The 18758-nt window shown below is 42.1% G+C and overlaps 3 protein-coding genes across 3 annotated transcripts in view; 2 read left to right on the forward strand and 1 right to left on the reverse strand.

Moving 5' to 3' along the window:
- The window catches only part of yme1l1b (YME1-like 1b), a 12346-nt gene extending 11304 nt beyond the window's left edge, over positions 1 to 1042 (forward strand). Inside the window, exon 18 of the mRNA XM_017495527.3 lies at positions 1 to 1042. This exon is cut by the window's left edge and continues 10 nt beyond it. Within this exon, the coding sequence (XP_017351016.1) occupies positions 1 to 134 (134 nt within the window). The 3' untranslated portion in view covers positions 135 to 1042.
- A 266-nt stretch (positions 1043 to 1308) lies between these two features.
- Positions 1309 to 5037, reverse strand: LOC108280496 (patched domain-containing protein 3). Its single transcript, XM_017495528.3, has 4 exons — positions 4226 to 5037; positions 3290 to 3411; positions 3047 to 3192; positions 1309 to 2958 (listed from the first exon to the last, which is right to left on the reverse strand). Exons 1-4 carry the CDS (start codon positions 4958 to 4960, stop codon positions 1442 to 1444), a joined length of 2520 nt encoding a protein of 839 aa, XP_017351017.1. The 5' UTR covers positions 4961 to 5037; the 3' UTR covers positions 1309 to 1441.
- A 1734-nt stretch (positions 5038 to 6771) lies between these two features.
- On the forward strand, positions 6772 to 16065 carry rab18b (RAB18B, member RAS oncogene family). Its single transcript, XM_017495529.3, has 7 exons — positions 6772 to 6931; positions 8806 to 8861; positions 9379 to 9440; positions 9979 to 10051; positions 11914 to 12032; positions 12944 to 13010; positions 13929 to 16065. The coding sequence occupies exons 1-7, from the start codon at positions 6864 to 6866 to the stop codon at positions 14099 to 14101; spliced, it is 618 nt and encodes a 205-aa protein (XP_017351018.1). The 5' UTR covers positions 6772 to 6863; the 3' UTR covers positions 14102 to 16065.
- The last annotated feature ends 2693 nt before the right edge of the window (positions 16066 to 18758 follow it).

Below are 18758 nucleotides of genomic sequence, written 5' to 3' on the forward strand. Positions count from 1 at the left end.
AGCGTGCTAAAGCTCTCCTGAAGGCTCGTGCGAAAGAGCACAAGAACCTGGCCGAGGCTTTGCTGAGGTACGAGACGCTGGACGCCAGAGATATTCAGATGGTCTTGGAAGGAAAAACGTTGGGGACCAGATGAGTCTCGCGGTGTGTGTGTGTGTGTGTGTGTGTGTGTGTGTGTGTGTGTGTAAATGTACATAAGCAATACAACATCCTGGCAAGCTTAAACTCTAGCCTTTTACACTCTGTATGTATAGATAAATGATGAACACGTACAAATACACACTACTCCTTAATTCACCCTCGCCGAAAGGCGTTTCCCGCTAAGTTCTCCACAGTGGAGAGGTGATGTATGCAGAGATGTGGCCTTCAGGAAAACTTACAGGACATCGGAAATTCAACGCACTTTGTAGGGATAATGACGGAGATGTATGTTTAGAGTTGGGGGGGACGGTGCTGCTTTCGGGATCTTTCCCAGCAATGCTGGATTATGTTCTCCAAATTCCGTAGGAAGATCTGTAGATACTGTCAGATATGCTTTTTAGTTACCAAAGACGGGGGTCTCACAAACTAGAGATCAGAATCAGATGACGTATAGCTGGAGAAAACCCCGTTGTCGCAAGGTCAATTAGTGCAAAAATAACGTGTTTAAGTCTGAAGTTTTCATTAAGCGCGGTTTTCTCGTTTCCAGCGTCCTCGGTGTCCTATTTATTTAAAAGCCACACACGATCCTAAAGGCTCCTTAAAGGTTTGATTGAGGCTGCCGGTTATCTCCGAGTATTGCTGCGTTAGTGTAATTAACTAATTAAGAACACTTTATTCTTGGAACTAAGTATAGTTTGGTTTGGTCAGCCCTTATCCTTTATCCAATCTGTGTTAATCATGTATATATCAATAAACTTGTGTTATGCTGGAGCATTTTATCTTTGTGTATATATGTGTATAGAAGAATGTAAGCTTGAGGTTTGGTGGATTTTTATTTGGAGTTGAGCTCGTGCGTCATTAACGATGAATGAGTGGTTGATGGAATAAAGAGTCTATGATGAACTGTGATTTTTCAGAGTTTATTTGTTGCTTATCATACATGGAGCAGTGTGAAACAACCACGAGTTGAATCTCACCGATTTTTAGGGATATTATTCGTCATATCTGTAGACACCACGAGATATTTTAATTTGATTTGGAGAAATTTAAAAAAAAAAAGCATGATGCCCTCATCCAGTGAACTCTACAGCTCAAGAAGCCACATATAGAGATTATTATATTCATGAATCAAAAAAAGAACATTTGTATCTTCCCATGATTGGATTTCACTCTAAACGACGTTCGAATACAATAAAAAAAGCCTACAAATATATATTAAAAAAAAAAAAAAAAAAAAACTTTGTCATTCTAGTCATTGTGCTCCTTTATATGGGTATTATATAGTAAATAAAGCAGAACGATTTAAAACTTGACGCAAAATCCAGAAAAGGTTAAAAACACCGGGATAAAAGCAATGCCGTGAAGCAAACCAAACACGATGACCAGAAACGTGATGGCGAAGAAGGTTCTGAAGATGTAGCTTACTGAGGCAGAGAGCACTACCACGCCGAGAATCGTAGAACACGCCCCCTGTAATATCGGATAGCCCAGATGAGAGAGCGCCTCCACGGCTTTATCGTTCACGTTAGGCTTAGCACTGGATACAAACGCGTAAGAGATATGAGCTGAGAAATCCACAGAGAACCCGATGCTAATGACCAGGTTGATCATTGAAATGGAGTCCAAGCTGATACCTAGCAACCCCATGAAGCCTGCGACTCCTACGATGATGGATCCGATGGCAAAAGTGACCCATAAAGCACAAACTGGACTTGGGATGAGTATAAGCGAGATGACGAGCATCACCGCGGTAGCTATGCTAACGGTCTGAATAGTGTTGCTTGCAATCACGGTATATTGATCGTAATATATAAACGCGGGATGGTAAACCACTAATGGGAATTGGCAGTTTTGGGCGGTTTTTCTCAACGTCTCTAGCATGATCTTCTCCGACGGATCGTTAACCGTTTCAAGAAATAAGCGTGAGGCTCGGATCGTCTCGTCAGTCACGTTGACGTCCGATCTGAGCATCGGTCGTCCCTGTAGAAACGGGTGCAGATGTTCCATAAATTCAGCTTCTGAGCTGATGTTGAGGTGCTTTTCTTTGGCGTAACTCTCAAAAGAATGAAGCCAAGAGGTGGCCAAGTTCCCAACGAAAGGAAGGCCTCGGAATTCCAAAATGCAAGATTCCAGTTGAGGTCGTTCTACTTCGTCCCAATATGGAAATGTAGCATTGACCGCCAACATGACGATCGGACCGTGCTGGGAAAAGTGCGTCTTTTCGTCTTCGTAGTATTCGACTACGTACGATCGATCCAGCGCCAGGTTCTTCAAGTCCATCCCTTCTTCGATCGTAGTGCATCCGTAGATACTGGTGGTAATATAGCCGATGTAAAGGAGAACCACTGTTGCTTTGGCGAGACCTGTGGTCAAAAAAGGTCCGTAGTACTTCCTGAAGAACAACTGCATCACGTGTTCCTCTTCAGTTCCAGTTTCGTGCTTGTAGGCTCCTCCCACACAGCATGCAATATAAGCTTTTGAAGATCCAGGTAGGCGTCCTTCTGGAACTTTCAGGCACGTCAACCAATGCCGATTGCTTTCCTCCCTTTTGCCGTTCAATGCCAGACACGCGCCGAAGAAAGTGATGTTATAGAGGTAGCAGAACAAGATGGCCGTGCCAGCATATAGGCAGAAGGACCGTACCGAACCAAAGGGGTTGCTGTAACTGAGGTAAAAAGCCACAACGTCGGTCAAGGTCGTGATTGTGATTGAGATGGCTGCTTCTCTGTAGGTTGCAGCCATGCGCTCTGCTACACTGTCTTGGACGTTGGTCTTCTGCCAGCAGGAGATCATGATGAACATATCATCGATGCCAATCCCTGAAAAAGTCAATATTTGTAGCAATTCATGCACCACGACTTCAGAAAAACCTACTTATGGAGTGTATGTGATCAAGAAGTGTCTTACCGAGTACCAGGAATGGAGAAGATGCCGCGGTTATGACAAACGGGACGTCCATAAGCAAGAGTAAGCCAAAGCCGGAAAGCACGGCTAGTCCGGTCGAGATCACTCCGAGAGAGGCCACCCACACTTTATTCCTCACATTGTCAAGCCTACGGGCGAAGTCAGTCAGAGCACGGTCAAGTTATTCGTCGTTTTATTTGATATACTTCTTGTAATTCTAATAAAAGTGTAGAGTGTGACACGAACCTTACACACGACAGCACTGAAAACAGAACGGCAATAGAGTAGGTGATGGAGAAAAGCTGTGTGACGGACTCGGTGCTCTTCTCAAATTCTTGTTGCCGTGATACGGATGTGAAAAAGGACACCTGGAAGGAAGCCCACTCGAGTAATGAATACGGTTTTCATGATTTATGGCTGTCAGTGCTTCCTAAATACCTTTTATTGTGGCAGAGCTCAGCTTTGTTCCTGTTTGTCCAGAATTCAGAATAGTTTGTTCGTAATTGAATGGCCAGCTTTAGTAGGTGTGATGAAGCAGGACGATCGCCGTGCTAGACTTCGGATTTTGCTACCGTCCTAATCTACGACCCCTGGTCCACTTAATCAAGAGCACTCGAGTACTAGAATTAGGTGTGTTGGGTCTAAGCTCTATGGGAAGGTAGATTCCCACAAAGACCATTGATCTTCAGTAAGAGCTTTATCCTGGTCAGTGTCATGGTGGATCCGGAGCTTATCCTGGGAACGCTGGGTGCGCCCAGTTTCCCATCCACTTAGGGGAAATTTCAGGTCCCTGTTTCACCTACCAGCATGTTTTGATGACGTGGGATGAAACCTGAGAACTCAGAAGTAGCCAAAGCCGACACAGGAAGAACCCGAACTGGGAACCCTGGAGCTGTGAGGTATCGCCGCTACTTCACCACCATGCCAGATTCTTTCTGGTTCATTTAGGCTGAATTTAAATGCCTCAGATTGAGGAGTCGATGACTGGACCTGTATGCCTGCAATCTATCAATGTCTTCTAACACACCTACTAAACCTGGTGAGAAGAACTGAATCTGGTGATCTTAAATCTGGTCGATTAGGTCTGACGATGCAGGAAGACCACCAAATTCCACTGAGCTCTGGACATTCAGGAGACAGTTGGACTCAACTAGCTCTAGAGATCAAGAAGTCTTGACGTACCTGCGTCACGTACGTTGACTTGTTGCCCAGCAAATTCACAAAGTCGTTCAACCAAGCTTTCTCCAGCATGCTGTTAGTTTGTCGTAGGTAGTAAGTGAGTCTCACTGCCTTGGCACTCTGAACAAATCCATTACCGTCCACTTCAGCCTGCCCAACTGAACGTTCTAGATGAACGACGCCGAGTGTGCCATCATGATGTACAGGAAAACTCAGGTTGTACCTGTGGATGTTGCTCGCGTTGTAGTCCAAAACCTTGAGAAGAACGTTCTCTTGACAGGACTCGTTGACTCGAGCGCAAACATCATCGTAGGAAAACTCCCGTCCGTCGTATCCCACGGTCATGCTCCGCACGGCGGCGTCCACGCGCAGGATTTCCGCAAGAGCATCTTCGCTGAGAACGTTCGTCCCACAAGTGAAAATTGCGGACGCGTATGTACCGTCAGTGATCAGCCTCAGAGCAGAAAACACATCGTCGTCGTCATCGTCGTCATCGCAGCTTTGAAAAAAGGTCTCGTAGAAATGCTTCTCCATCTTTGCATGCCCATCCCGTGGCGTGAACTCCTTCACGATGTCGTTAGACTTCCTGTCCTCGAGAAAGTAGAAACCGACGCCGAGGGTTACAGACAGACCGAGCGGGATGACGATGAACCACCACGGATGCTCTCCGACCGACCTGCCGACTTTTTCGAGACAAGATCGGATCGGTTTCTCTACACAGTTTGTGGGGAGCACCATGGTGACCGTGAGGACTTGATATGCTTTGAGCCTCCAAGCCCTACCTTCGCATTACCTCCTAAAACCCTACCCCTAAAGCTTCCCCAACTTAATCTTCTGTCTTTCTCTCACTGCTAGTTTCTCCAATCAGAGACCCATCAACTTCTCCTGTTCCAGGTTTTAACTGCTCTAATGAAGAGCTTCATAATGAGCTCGTGGCCTGGATCGGGTGTATCAGAAGGGAAAACCTGAAACTTTCAGAAGATCACACCAACCTCACACAGTGTTGTTTGACTTGGGACACAAAGGTTCTCCTTTAGCTCCCCGTTATCTTATAACTGCTAGAACAATTAGGAATTGTCTCCTGAATGATCATCCAATAGTAAAGCTTTCTTTGAAGAGCTGTAATTTTCTGATGCAGTGGTCAGGTATCTCCCGTATCCCCGGAGGCCATTATGCACTTTGGGAACAGGACAATAGGTCTTTGTTCGTTCCAAGGAAAGCTATCCTCGGGGAAATGGCATACTGCTGATTCATCCAAAATGGGAAAAGGGATATATTTATTCAGTATACTTAGTCATTTCCTTTTTTTTTGGTCTCTTCCTGTAAGAGTATGTATCTGAAAATGTTTATTATGAATAAGAGAAAACACTGTGTTCTGGTACTTTTTTTTTTCCAGATCACTGAAGTGGAAAGATATTCCAAAATGGCTGATAAAAGTCTGGATATAGGCTTGCTTTAGAGAGCATAGAAGTAGAGTGAGATCTTCTTTTCTTCTTCTGATAGGATTCTAGCACCGTTTTATTTTTTTAGCATTCTTCCCAAGGGAAAATAATCTGAGGCAATGTGATACAGGACTAAAATCTGTCCTTAATTTAACATGACTGAATATTATTATTATTATCATTTTGTACACGTGTAGAAGAGTAAAGACAAACAATACCGAGTGTATTATTCTGTAAGATATGTTCAGACTGTGAATAAGAGTCCTGGGATGAGTACAGGACGGTCTATGATTACAGCAGCAACTCTTTAGGTACAAATCTACAGCACCTAAATCAGCTGAACAATTTCACGCACCTTTGCCGACGCGTTGCGATTGAAATTTATACAACAAAGGTTTCTGTCTTAGATTTTTTACATCTCGCTTGTTACCGATTTCCAAGCAGGCGTTTATCGAAGTCGCTCCTGTCGCGGCTGAATCTAACTCGGTCATATAAAGCACTACGTAGGTTCTTGAACGGCGTTATTTTATTTACGGCCTTAATAGGGTCCGTGTTCAGTGAACAGGAAAGGCGGTTGGAACACGGCCTGAACGTGTATTTGTACAGGAAGACGGCGCCCACGTTGAGGCTGCTACTAAACTGCAAGTGGAAAAGCAAGCTCAGAATTGGTAAAGCGAGCCGAGCCGTACCGTGCAGTGGAAAAGTGCCTTTACGCCCCCTTTGCCGTTACGTATACGGCTGTCCACATACTTTCGGCCATATTATCTACTTCCTTCCGAGCTCTGTTTTTCTTTGTAATGTATCTGTATACATTGGAAGGTTGTATATGACAGAATGAGATGAAATCATGGTTATGTTTTTTTTTCATCCATTTCCAACAGTAAAAAGGGAAATAAAGGTTTATTGTGTCACACCTGATCTCAGTTCAAATGTCAAGCAGTATCCATGACGCCTTTAAACTTTAAAATTAAAATACGTACTTCATTTAAATACTAAGAAAGATAGAGACAAATGGACAATCAACTAAAAAATATAAACGTTTTTTTTTCCTCCCTGGGGTGGTCACTGGCTACTTGTGACGTCATCTAGCGACCTCGGTGGCTCCGCCCACCACAAACGTCGCCAACCTTCAGACACAAACAGCGTCACGTCACCGCATCCAGCATTGTCTCGAGCGAAGCTCCAGAAAACCTCACAACATGGACGACGACGTGTTAACCACCTTAAAAATATTAATCATCGGGGAGAGCGGTGTCGGAAAATCCAGGTAACACGAATTATTATTATTTTTAAAGTGTATAATAGAAGAGCTGGATCACGGTGACGTGCAGAACTTGCGAAACAAACTTAGCATAGCTTGCTAGCTTCCATATGCTAGCGAATTTAGCTGTCCTATCGCGCTATTTTCAGCTAAACAATGAAGCCTTTTATAGTTGTATTGTCTTATTACCATCTACATGTATTAGTTTGACATGCTAGATGTCTGAATGTAATGTTTTTTCTGTCGTGAAATGCAACTTCATTTCAAGCTAACGGCGTTCTTTTTTCTTTTCTTTCTTTTTTTTTTTTTTTAATAAATGTGCTCAGCTGTCGTATAAGTCCCGCCTTCTACGCTTGGATTGGTTGGTCTGTTCCCTGTCGCAGCAATCTGATTGGTCGACTTGATCTGTCAGCCAATCGTAGTGTAGAAAGCAGGTTTATCTGGAAAAAAACGGATAAGGAAGCAATCTAGTGTAGTGTTGACTAGCTACGTACATTTTGACCGTAAATTTCAGACGCAGTTGAAGAATATTTGATTTAATATTACCTAAATGATGGCTGCATAGACTAGTACTCCTTCCCGGCATCTAAATAAATAAATACCACCGAGCTAGCTAACAAGATTAGCCTGCTAACAGGATAAGAGTGAACATGACGACGGTGTTAATCTAAAAGCACAGTTTTTTTTCATCATGAAACCGAAATTATACCTCTGAACAAAGAGTTTAACATGTTATCAAGGTTGTCATGCTTGTTATTTGATATTAAATTAGAGTTTGGTGGTACATGGGTTAGGTCAGTGAGTCCAAATATCGCTGTATCAGAAAGATTTGATTCTTTGAACCGGTTCTTCAAAGAGCCGAGTCGTTCCGAGTGACACATCATAGAGTAATCTGCAGATCTGTCTGTCTATCTATCTGTCTGTCTATCTATATAATTTGTTAGCACGTTAAACCAAACATCTTGCTAGTAGATTAACCAAAAAATACATATACATATGCTAATCGTGAGGTGGTGTTCAGATCGAGTCGACTCTTTGAATCGCCAATGGTGTTACTCTTGTTCTGTGATGAATGTAATCAAAATGTTTGGATCCAAATACTTCTTTTAAACATCCGAGTGTATTACGGAAGCCGAGCAGTCATCAGAACGAGTGGAAATTAATCTTCTTAATAAAGAACACACAGCCGGACAATAACGTTAATTCAGGCAGGATTACATTTGTAGTGCCTGGCTGGTTTTAAAAGGATTCAAATTGTTTTTCTGTATATTCAGGTCGGTTTTAGGTTTAGATCTATAATGAGCAAGCCAGAGCTGACAGTGGCGAGGAAAAACGACTTAGAGACAGCATGAGGAAGACAGGAACCAGGCTCAGAAACTAACCTATCCTCTTCTGGGTGAAGCCGGATAGCGGGATTGCAAAAAAAAAGTTATTTTGTTAAGTACAAGTTAGAGTTAAGGTAGATTTCATGGAACGTCCATAGTTAGACCAAGAAGAACAATCATTAGTCCTAATATCATCCAACGGGTCATTTGGAAGCCGAAAAAGTCGACTCTTTTCGGTTAGCTGACTGCCGTCCCAACCAGAGTGCATTCCTGGCTCGGGATAGACTCTGGATTCACACTTACTGACAGTGAATTAATGCAGATAATAAAGTCCTTTTCTGAAGTGTGTATGGAAAGAAATTTAAAATGAGTGTCATGAGTGTTTGGTTTCGTTAGAGACAAGCGTTTAATCCAACCTAGCTTAACAACATGGGACGAGATGGGGGAGAGGATTCGCTAAGATGTTTTTAATGCGTCTTACTATTCATAACGACTATTCATTTATTATTATTCTCTCTCTCTCTCTCTCTCTCTCTCTCTCTCTCTCTCTCGCAGTTTGCTCCTGAGGTTTACAGATGACACGTTCGACCCAGAATTAGCCGCAACGATCGGTGAGTCAGAGGATCACTTTCCTGTATTACCGCTACCATCGCTCTCTATGAATTTCAGACGCATTACATCATTTGTAGACCGATATAAGATTCAGATCGACTATGTTGGCCTTGTAAATATGATGGGTTTGATTCGTCCCTTCAATACGCAAAGCCAGAAACGTTCCTATGACTAGGTGCTTTCGGTTTCTGGATGGTAACGTAACCGCAGACCAGAATTAGACCAAACCGAGGCTTAACGTTGAGCCTAGATCACCGCTGAGGTAAACAATTTAAATACCAAACACAGGACTTTTTTTTTTTTTTTTTTTATTCTGTTAGAATAAAGTCAGCATTTTATTATTTTTTTAAACCCATCAAATGTAAGTGACTGGCAGTTAAAATTATAACCAGCTAAATAACACTTATCGTAGTAGTAACTGCTTTCGATTGAAGGTGTTGTTAGAAAGAAATGCAATGAAACCTGTGAACAGTTTTAGAGCTGTGGACTTTTAAAACCGGTGTCTGTGTGTTCTAGGTGTGGACTTTAAAGTGAAAACCATCACAGTAGACGGCAACAGAGCCAAGCTTGCTATATGGGTAAGTACGTACACGTTACATATAAACCGGGACCGGGAGAAGACCAGGGGATTACCGGGTTTTCTGATCTTAAGTTGTCCAGGTTGAGCGAGTCTGTGCTGAGATGTATAGAGCGATCATATGAAGTTGCTCTGTCCTTCCTGGCAGCTCAAAAGGAAAATCTGGCCGTTTTCTTCTGACCTTTCTTTATTAACAAGGGAGTTTAAACCACAGAACTGCTCACTCGATGTGTATTTTTTTTTTTCGTTTTTCTTCCTGAACAGGTGTACAGGTGTTTTTTCTATATATATAGTAGTAGTCCTACTTGTTATCTAATTTAATACACTTCGAACACATCTGCCAATCAAGCAGTAGTTCATTTCGGCCACAAGGTGTCGCTGTTGCCATTTTAATGCTGTTTGTTCACTGCAGGGAGACTCACACTCGAGTCCTGGAGCATCGCACCACGATAAGCTGATGAGTCCGATCACCGCGTGTGTTTAATATCTAACTCTGCGTAATTAAGTGGGTTTTTTTTTTTTTTTTTGCTTTTCCCCAGGACACAGCCGGACAGGAAAGGTTCAGAACTCTGACGCCCAGCTACTACAGAGGAGCACAGGGGGTAATATTAGGTAAGCGAAACCCGTCCAACCCAAGACGACCCCACACACAAACACACCCACGCAGGGTGCTCACGTCCTAGCGGTGTTTCATCACCGATCGTTTTGAGGAAGCGGTGACGTGGCCGGCTGTAATAAACGATGAGTCAGTGTCTGAACGAAACCTTTCACTCTTCAACTTGATCTAGATAGCAACAGTAACTGAGCGTGGGCGGGGCTCGGGGTCGGGGGTGAAGATCCCTTTTTATTTTTCAGCTTGGAAGAAACACGAGCGATGTCTACACGCACACGACACGGCACTTAAGATCTAAAAGCAGTTTGGAGAAGAATCTTTTTGTTAATATCGGTTCAGATGTTAATTCAGTACCGTGCTGTTTTAACAGTTACGAGTGTTAAGGAACCAGGAGTAAAAGTGCTCCATCAAATAAATGTTCAACAGTTATTTACTCTCTAATCAAATTCATCATCGGGCTTCATGCTCTTGACCCGTGTCTGCGCCTCTCTGCTGCTAGACGATTGGTCAAAAGTTTGCGGACGCTCGACTGAATCGGTTCTCATGATCTTAAAAGCCTTTAGATCTGAAGGTGTGCGATTAAATGTGTGAAATCGGCGCCAAAGACACGGATATTATCGTCCCGACGTATTCATTTCTTTCATTAGACCAAAACTAACATTTTATTTACAAAAATAATCTTTTTTTTTTTTTTTTTTTTTTTTTTTTTTTTTTTTTTTTTTTTTAAACAGACGACTCTGAGAGAAATATTTTTCCGAAAAGCAGCCGATAAGAGTCCAGTGTGAACTCCTTTAATACTGTTTAAAAAAAACATCTCAGGGAAATTCCTCAAGATATCGCTCGAGAAAACACCAAGAATAGATTTCTGGAAATTCTAGTCTACTTCGAAGATGCTAAAATATTAAATTATTTTGATTTTTTTTGGATTTTGTTGATCACAACATAATTCCTGTAGTTCCATTTGTGTTACTCCAGAGTTTTGATCACTTTATTATTATTATTATTATTATTATTATTATTGTTATTTTAAAACGTGCAGAAAAATAAAGAATGAGTGTGTCTTAACTTTTGAGTGTGTGTGTGTGTGTGTATATATATGTCAGGACTTTAAATTGTGACATTTTGAAATTCTAGACACCGCATACGCATTTTTCATAAGAAAGTGTTTGTCCTTGAGTCTGGAGTCTCTGGAGTGGCTTATGATATCATGCGCGAAGAATTTATTTGATTGAAATGTCTTTTAAAAAGTCGTGTAAACTGCAGTGAGACAAACCAGAGAACAATGCTCTCTTGTGTCGGTGTCAAGCTGTCATCGTTCGTTCCGTCGCAGGAAGGGCTGCGCATCGTCACTGGAAAGCTCGGCCGAGCGATCCAAATCTAATATCAGCTGGACCGGGTTGAGAGCTCAGTCAGACAGCGCTGTTTACGTGATCAGATCCCGGTCTGACAAACAGCTTTATCAGACCGGCGATGTGTACGCGAACGTGTCCGTATCGATTACTCAGGTATTACGCCACTCTGTGTGTGTTTGTTAAACACGATGGCCTGGTTTATTGTTCCCCAGCGCGCTAATGCTTTGTCCGTCAACAGATTACGCGTGTGTGTGCGTGCGCGTCTTTCCGAGAGGACACACGATGCGCACGTTGCCCGACGCGCCTGTTTCGAATCAGCCGCGTTGTAAATACCGAGAGCTGGAACTCGTTTAGGAAGGTGCTAGCACTCGGCGCGGGAACGCTAGCGTTCGCTCGCGTACGTCGTTTACGTTCTAAACTGCATCCCGTCTCGGTCGTGAATCGAGATGTCCGCCGGGTGAATTAATGCACAGTAAATGACTGCAGTTGTTCTCTCCTGTGCGTCTCAGTGTACGACGTGACGAAGCGGGACTCGTTCACGAAGCTGGAGAACTGGCTGAGCGAGCTGGAGACGTACTGCACGCGCAACGACCTCGTCAAAATGCTCATCGGGAACAAAATCGACAAGGTTTGTACACGCAACGCAACGCGACGCCTGTCTGGTACACAAAGGGTTTATGACGCACGCGCCCGGGGTCGCGCTGCTCCAGGAAAAGTTCCTCTTATCACACTAAAGTGTTTTTATTGCTTTTATACCACAGCAACTTCGCCAGCATTTACAGAATGTGTTTATTTATTAAAGATCGACACGTCGTGCTTTTTATCCATTTTTAGTTACTTTTAAAGGCGTGAAACATCCGTTTAACAAGTTAGTTATCATCTCTTATTGCTGACGGGATCGGAATCCGATGCGGTCCGAGGCCACGGGTCTCAGGGTTCGACGTGTCGTGGGTTCCGATATGCTTTTCTGCTCACCACGGATCTAAAGAGTGACCGTTGGCTTCTTGTTATTGTTTTTGATGATATTTTTCTGCCCGCTAGGACTGGGAACTCCTTCCATGGACAGATATATATATGTTTAGGATCCAAGTGTGTAAGTCGTTACCGTAGAAACGTTAATATTAACCTGCAGTTTGTTACTGTTGGAGCTGCTGTTATAGAAAATGAATCTGACCAATCAGAATTGAGATATCGATAGAGCCGCGGTGTCTTAAGGAACTTGAAGTGATTTTAGTACGCTGTCTAGGATCACCCTCGACTTTATTTTGCGTCATCGTTCGTAAGAGCCCGTCATGGTCTAGTATGCAAATCGGCGGGTCTGATTTGCATATTCATAGATTGTGGATTTCGTGATCAGGATAATTGTTGGGAAATCATCATGTTAAGCAGTTTAATATTAATTATAGAAACGTTTCTGTTCTTTGAAGCACGTTTAGGGTGACGTCAGGTGATTCAGTGACTGATTCTTTGTCCTACGCTGCTGAGGCGTCAAAATATTCAAATAAATGTGGGGTTTTTTTTTCTTGTGTTTTTCTGCAGGACAACCGTGAGATGGACAGAAACGAGGGCCTGAAGTTTGCTCGTAAACACTCCATGCTATTCATCGGTAAGCTCGTTTATATGTACAGCCGGTCAGGGGAAACGGTGGGACGGACTCGGTACAGCGTGTTCCGCTGAACACTGCCAGGAATATATTTTTTTTCCCTTTTATTATTTATTTTCCATCGTGTCATTCTTTGCTTAATAAGATCAACCTTTACTTGTCTCCGGCCTGTTTTTTATCAAGCGAAAATAAGGGTACCGATAATCCATCGTGTATTAAATATACGTGAGCCGGAACTAATAAAGCTGAAGTTTTACAGTAAAAATCCGGAGAACGAAGATGTTGACATGTTTCTGCGTTGTGTAAACCACCGGACCCGGTGTGTAATCTGACCCGCCGCCGCCTGCCGGAGTCGTCGAGTTGGCCCGTGAACGATGCCTTGCGCGCTCCACTGACGTCATCGTCGTTGCATCAGAGCCTCGTGTCCTTGAACTCTCGGTTCAGGTGTTTCGAAACGCGAGACGTAAAATATCTAAAGGAAACGAGCAGGCAAAAGTGCTGTAGATGAGACCTGCACCAGAGTTAAACCTTTCATATATAATATTTACTTCCTTTTCTCCTCCATCTTGACTGGGAATGTGTAGCGGTCTTCACATGATCACACAGGATCATTGCTTTCGGGTTTTCTCCAGTCGTTAGTCTGAAATTATGAGTTAGGAGTTTTAGTCAAACGCAGCACTTAATTGTAGCATATGTTAAATATTGTATTGTGGCTCCCCCTAGTGGTCAGTCAGATTACAAGCCATCAAATCAAGTGGGGAAAATGCCAAAGAATTGTCCATTTTCATTTAAACACGTGTTTCTATACTTAATACGTAATCTATAACGGGTAATTTCAACGATATTAATGGCCCAGTTATCCGTGTTGTGTAATTCCGGCGTAGATCTTAAGCCCTCGTTCCTGTCGTTTCTCCTCCTCAGAGGCGAGCGCTAAGACCAGGGACGGTGTCCAGTGTGCCTTCGAGGAGCTGGTGGAGAAGATCCTGCAGACCCCGGGCCTGTGGGAGAGCAGCGTCCAGAATCACAGCGTTCAGCTGGGAGAGCAGCAGGCGCACAGCTACAGCGCATGCGGCGGATACTGCTCCCTCATCTAACTCCCACAGGGTGACAATTCCACCGGACTGAGACACGAGATGATTGAGGGAAAAAAAAAAAAAGAAACGAAACAAACTGCGATTTCCTTCTTCTGAACGAGCGGCGAAGGTCGTCCGGGTTGAACGGGGAAGACGAAGGACGTTCACGCACCCTGTTTGTCCTTCCACTTTGATTTCTGTATGGTATTTTATCTAACTTATCATAGAGCTCCGTTGCTGTCACCGTGTCACTTATACTGAAGCAGAAGGACCGATGCTGACATCAATGTCTCTCTCTCTCTCTCTCTCTCTCTCTCTCTCTCTCTCTCTCTCTCTAGTATAATTATAACAGTTTAAAAACAGGGGCCATTAAAGTGAAGAAAGAGGGTGTGATTAATTTCTCTACTCGAAGTATAGAGACTGTCCTACACTTTCCATCAGGTTCCACCCCGTGCTTCGTCCCCAGGCCTCTTTGCTCTGTCTAATATAATATATTCCCTTTTATTTTTGTAATCATCTCGAGTGTTGGCTGCTTTGACCCGGCTCCGAGCAACCATCCCGTTTGCTGTTTTTATAATCCGTCTCCTCGCTTAGCATGAACCTGCTAGCTTCTCTTCAGAAATATTCACACTAAAATATAAGGAATGCCTTTTTTTTTTCTTCTTCTTCTTCTTATCGTTCTTCCTTTATCGTCTCCGTGTGATTTTTACATCCGTAGAACATTCTTAAAGTGCAATAACTTTTCATTTTCATTCATGGACCACTGATATGTACAATTCTAGCACCTGCGTACTGGGTTGGAAATGTTAGGCTTTTAGAAAGGTTTGGCTGGATCCCAATTTTTTTTTTAGTTTTGGTGACTCCTTATTGTAGACGTGGTTACGCCTCTAATCGTTGTGTTAAACATGACCGTCACTGTTGATATGACTACACACTAAATCGTGAGAACTGGGTTTAACATCAATAGTTCATGTCCTGAGCTTAATGCATTCTGAGACTAAAGGGTACGATTCCGGTACCCTACACCCTTTGTACCTTTACAACGAATCTTTTACCTCCATGAAAAGCAGACAGACAAATCCTTTTAAAGGTACGCTACATCAACATTTCCAGGCTAAAGCGATGTATTAAAGGTTCAAATTGTGAAAGGGTATCACCACGGCGACATGTACCGTGTTAACCCCCGTCCCTCTTTAACCCGAGAACGTATACCCGAGAGTGTATATTAAGCCTGATGTTAATTTAAAGCAGGTATTAGTGCTTTCTTTTCATCTGGAAATCGACCGATTCCACTTTAAAGGGGCTATATGTTAAAGCGACGTTTAAAGCACGTCACGGAGCCGCACCCTTCTGCTTTTCCCGACAGTATCCGAACATCTCGCAGGCGAATAAAGAGCACGCGCGGTCTCCGTTTCCTGTCGTTCCACACGGCCGCCGTACTCCCGATGAGCTGAAACTTCTGAAATCCCCAAAGAAACGAAGACGAGGTTCAATCGAATATGCGCCGAGTTACCGGTACTGTGAAATCTGTAAGGGATGCGCGTTTAACGTGCTCCGTCCAGGTGTGACGCGTCACGTGAAGCTTATAACGGGATCGGCCGACTTTTAAAAGGATAATAAAAACCCGCCTAGCGTTCACCAGACGTGAGCTTAGCGCCTTCATTAACCGAATAAAGTAAACCCTACGTATAATACACTGACACCTTGGAAATTATTATTATTATTATTTTGGGCTGTATGGTTATCAGACCGTAATATTCCTATCATGAAAGCCAGGATGAAAGCATCAGACAAATGAGGAATTACATGAACGTCTTTTGATCAGGTTGATGGAAACTCCTGCAGTTAACGAGCGCGTGTTACGGAGCTGCTCCGGTTCGCTCGCTTCTGCAGGATTCTGTAATGCGTCGGGACGGGATTGGAAGTGTGTCACTGAGAGAATCCGTACTGTTTTGTTTTGCAATAAAATTTCACTTATGATCCAACTGCGTTATAGTTTTCTGTTGTAGATTAGATGGGAATTCAGCATTATTTGACTACGTCGAGTTTATCAGCTACACTTTCCATACACAGTGCCTTGGAATTTTCTACATTTTGTATAGCGTTACAGCTCGGGCTGGGCGATACGACGATATGATCACGATATTATGATGTCATCATATATAAATTTCTGATTTGGTGTCTTTTTGGTTTTTTTTTCTTTACGTAATTGTTAAAATGGTTTGTTTTTCGGTTTTTTTTCGGCGAAAACGCAGTCGCACAAAATTGTTTCGCACGCTCTTTCGTAGTCGTTTGTTGGTAAGTAAGACCTTTTTAGCTGTACTCGTGTTCGACGCACGTGGATCGTCGAAGAGGGCTTCGGCCGAGCGCGCGTCGCGATGACGTCGCCTGCCGCGTCTCGGCTCAAACTTGCGAGCTCCTCCGAATATTGCTTGATTCCGTGTGTTTCTACGATTGCGAAAACCTGGAGAGACTGGTTTTAGAATCGGGGTTTCGCTCGGAGAGAGGTGAATGCTTGTGCGATTTAGGATTTTCGGCTACTCCGTGTAGATGCGTGACCTATAATCCCGCTCGTGTCCGTTTCAGGTCCAGATTATAACACCGCGAACCGCGGAAAAATTCAAGGGGGTGAATATTTACGCGTGTTGACCACGTTCGTTCGTTCCTTTATCTTCAGTGAGATGCTTCATTATGCTAAGGCTCATCGTAGTTGAAATGACTAGGAAAACCCCTGTATGTTCAACTCGGGTATTTATTAAGCGTGATATCGTACTGTGAGGTTAGAGAAATGGAAAATGAACTCCAGATGACCCGAGACGATTCGTCGGATAGACAGGAACTTGGTCCTCCGACTCGGTGTCCTGTTACCGTAGCAATAAGCAAAGAGAAGACCCCAAACATGGCCGCTTTATGGCAACAAATACAAGGATGAGTAGAGCCGTTCATGTTCCGTGTTATCGCAGTCGTGTGTGGTTCACGTCTATCAATCACTCGTCCGTATTCTTCAGCGTGTTAGAAACGCGTACCTCAGAAAAGGGTCATCGTTAAATACCACCAACGTCAAGCTGCTGTTTTTTTAGCTGAATGTGTTTGTGGAGTAAAGGTTATTCGTGATGGTAACGGCGCTCCGATGGCGAGAGACGGATGTCGTTTGAACCGGATAACGTTACGGAGAGCCTGATTGTCCCACTATTCTGACTACTGTGGATGTTTTTCTTGGTAGATTTCTCACTCTCTTCCTTGTGTTAATTAGACTCATGTCTTGGACTGGATAGAGAGAGAGATATGAGATAGATATATCATATATAAAGAGATATATGATCATATATAGATAGATAAGTTTATATATATATATATATATATATATATATATATATATATATATATATATATATCTCATCTATGTATATATATCTATCTGTGTGTGTATATATATTCATATATCTCTATCATATATCTATCTCATGTATATATCTCATCTCTATATTTGTGTGTATATATACATACAAGAGATATATGATTATACACAGATATAGAGATATACATAGATATGATTTTTTTTATAGATATATATATACACACATAGATATATAGAGAGATTATAGATAGATATGTATGATATAGAGTGATAGAGATGTGATATAGAGAGCTATGATATATACAGATATATATATATATATATATATATATATATATATATATGTATATATATGTATATATATATATATATATATATATATATATATGTATATATATGTGTGTGTGTATATATATATATATATGAGAGAGAGAGAGATGATTATAGATATGTATGATATAGAGTGATAATGTGATATATAGAGCGCTAAAGATATATATATATATATATATATATATATATATATATATATATATATATATATATATATATATGATATAGAGTGATAGAGATATTTAGAGAGCTATAGAGAGATATGATTATATATATATATATATATATATATATATATATATATATATATATATATATATATATATATATATATAGATATAGATAGAGAGAGAGAGAGAGATAATATATTGAGTCCTTGAATTTATATACAGAAGCCACAAGATAATATATTCAGGCACCAAGAATATACGCTATATGGCCAAAAATTTATGGACACCTGACCATCACACCCACATGTTCTTGCTGAACGTGCCGTTCCATTTCTTTTCTCTCTCCAGATCTCTCTGCTGTTATAATAACCTCCTCTTCTGGGAAGGTTTTCCACCAGAGTTTGCTGTGTAGCTGTGGGGATTTCGGGAATCCCACATATGGACGTGACGGTCCGGTGTCCACATACTTTTGGCATTACAGTGTATATCGGGGCCACAAAATGATATATTGATGTCATGAGATGATGTACTGAAAGATATGAGACACTATATTCAGGCTATGAGATAACATTGAAGCCTCATGTTAATGTCTTGAAGCCACAAGATAATATAATGAGCCCACAAGATAATATAATGAGCCCATGAGACAATATAATGAGCCCATGAGATAATATAATGAGCCCACAAGATAATATAATGAGCCCATGAGACAATATAATGAGCCCATGAGATAATATAATGAGCCCATGAGATAATATAATGAGCTCATGAGATGGTTTAGGCAATGAGATAATATATTGAGTGTACAATGTAGTAT

The sequence above is a fragment of the Ictalurus punctatus genome, chromosome 20, assembly GCF_001660625.3.
Source record: "Ictalurus punctatus breed USDA103 chromosome 20, Coco_2.0, whole genome shotgun sequence".
Taxonomy (NCBI): Eukaryota; Metazoa; Chordata; class Actinopteri; order Siluriformes; family Ictaluridae; genus Ictalurus; species Ictalurus punctatus.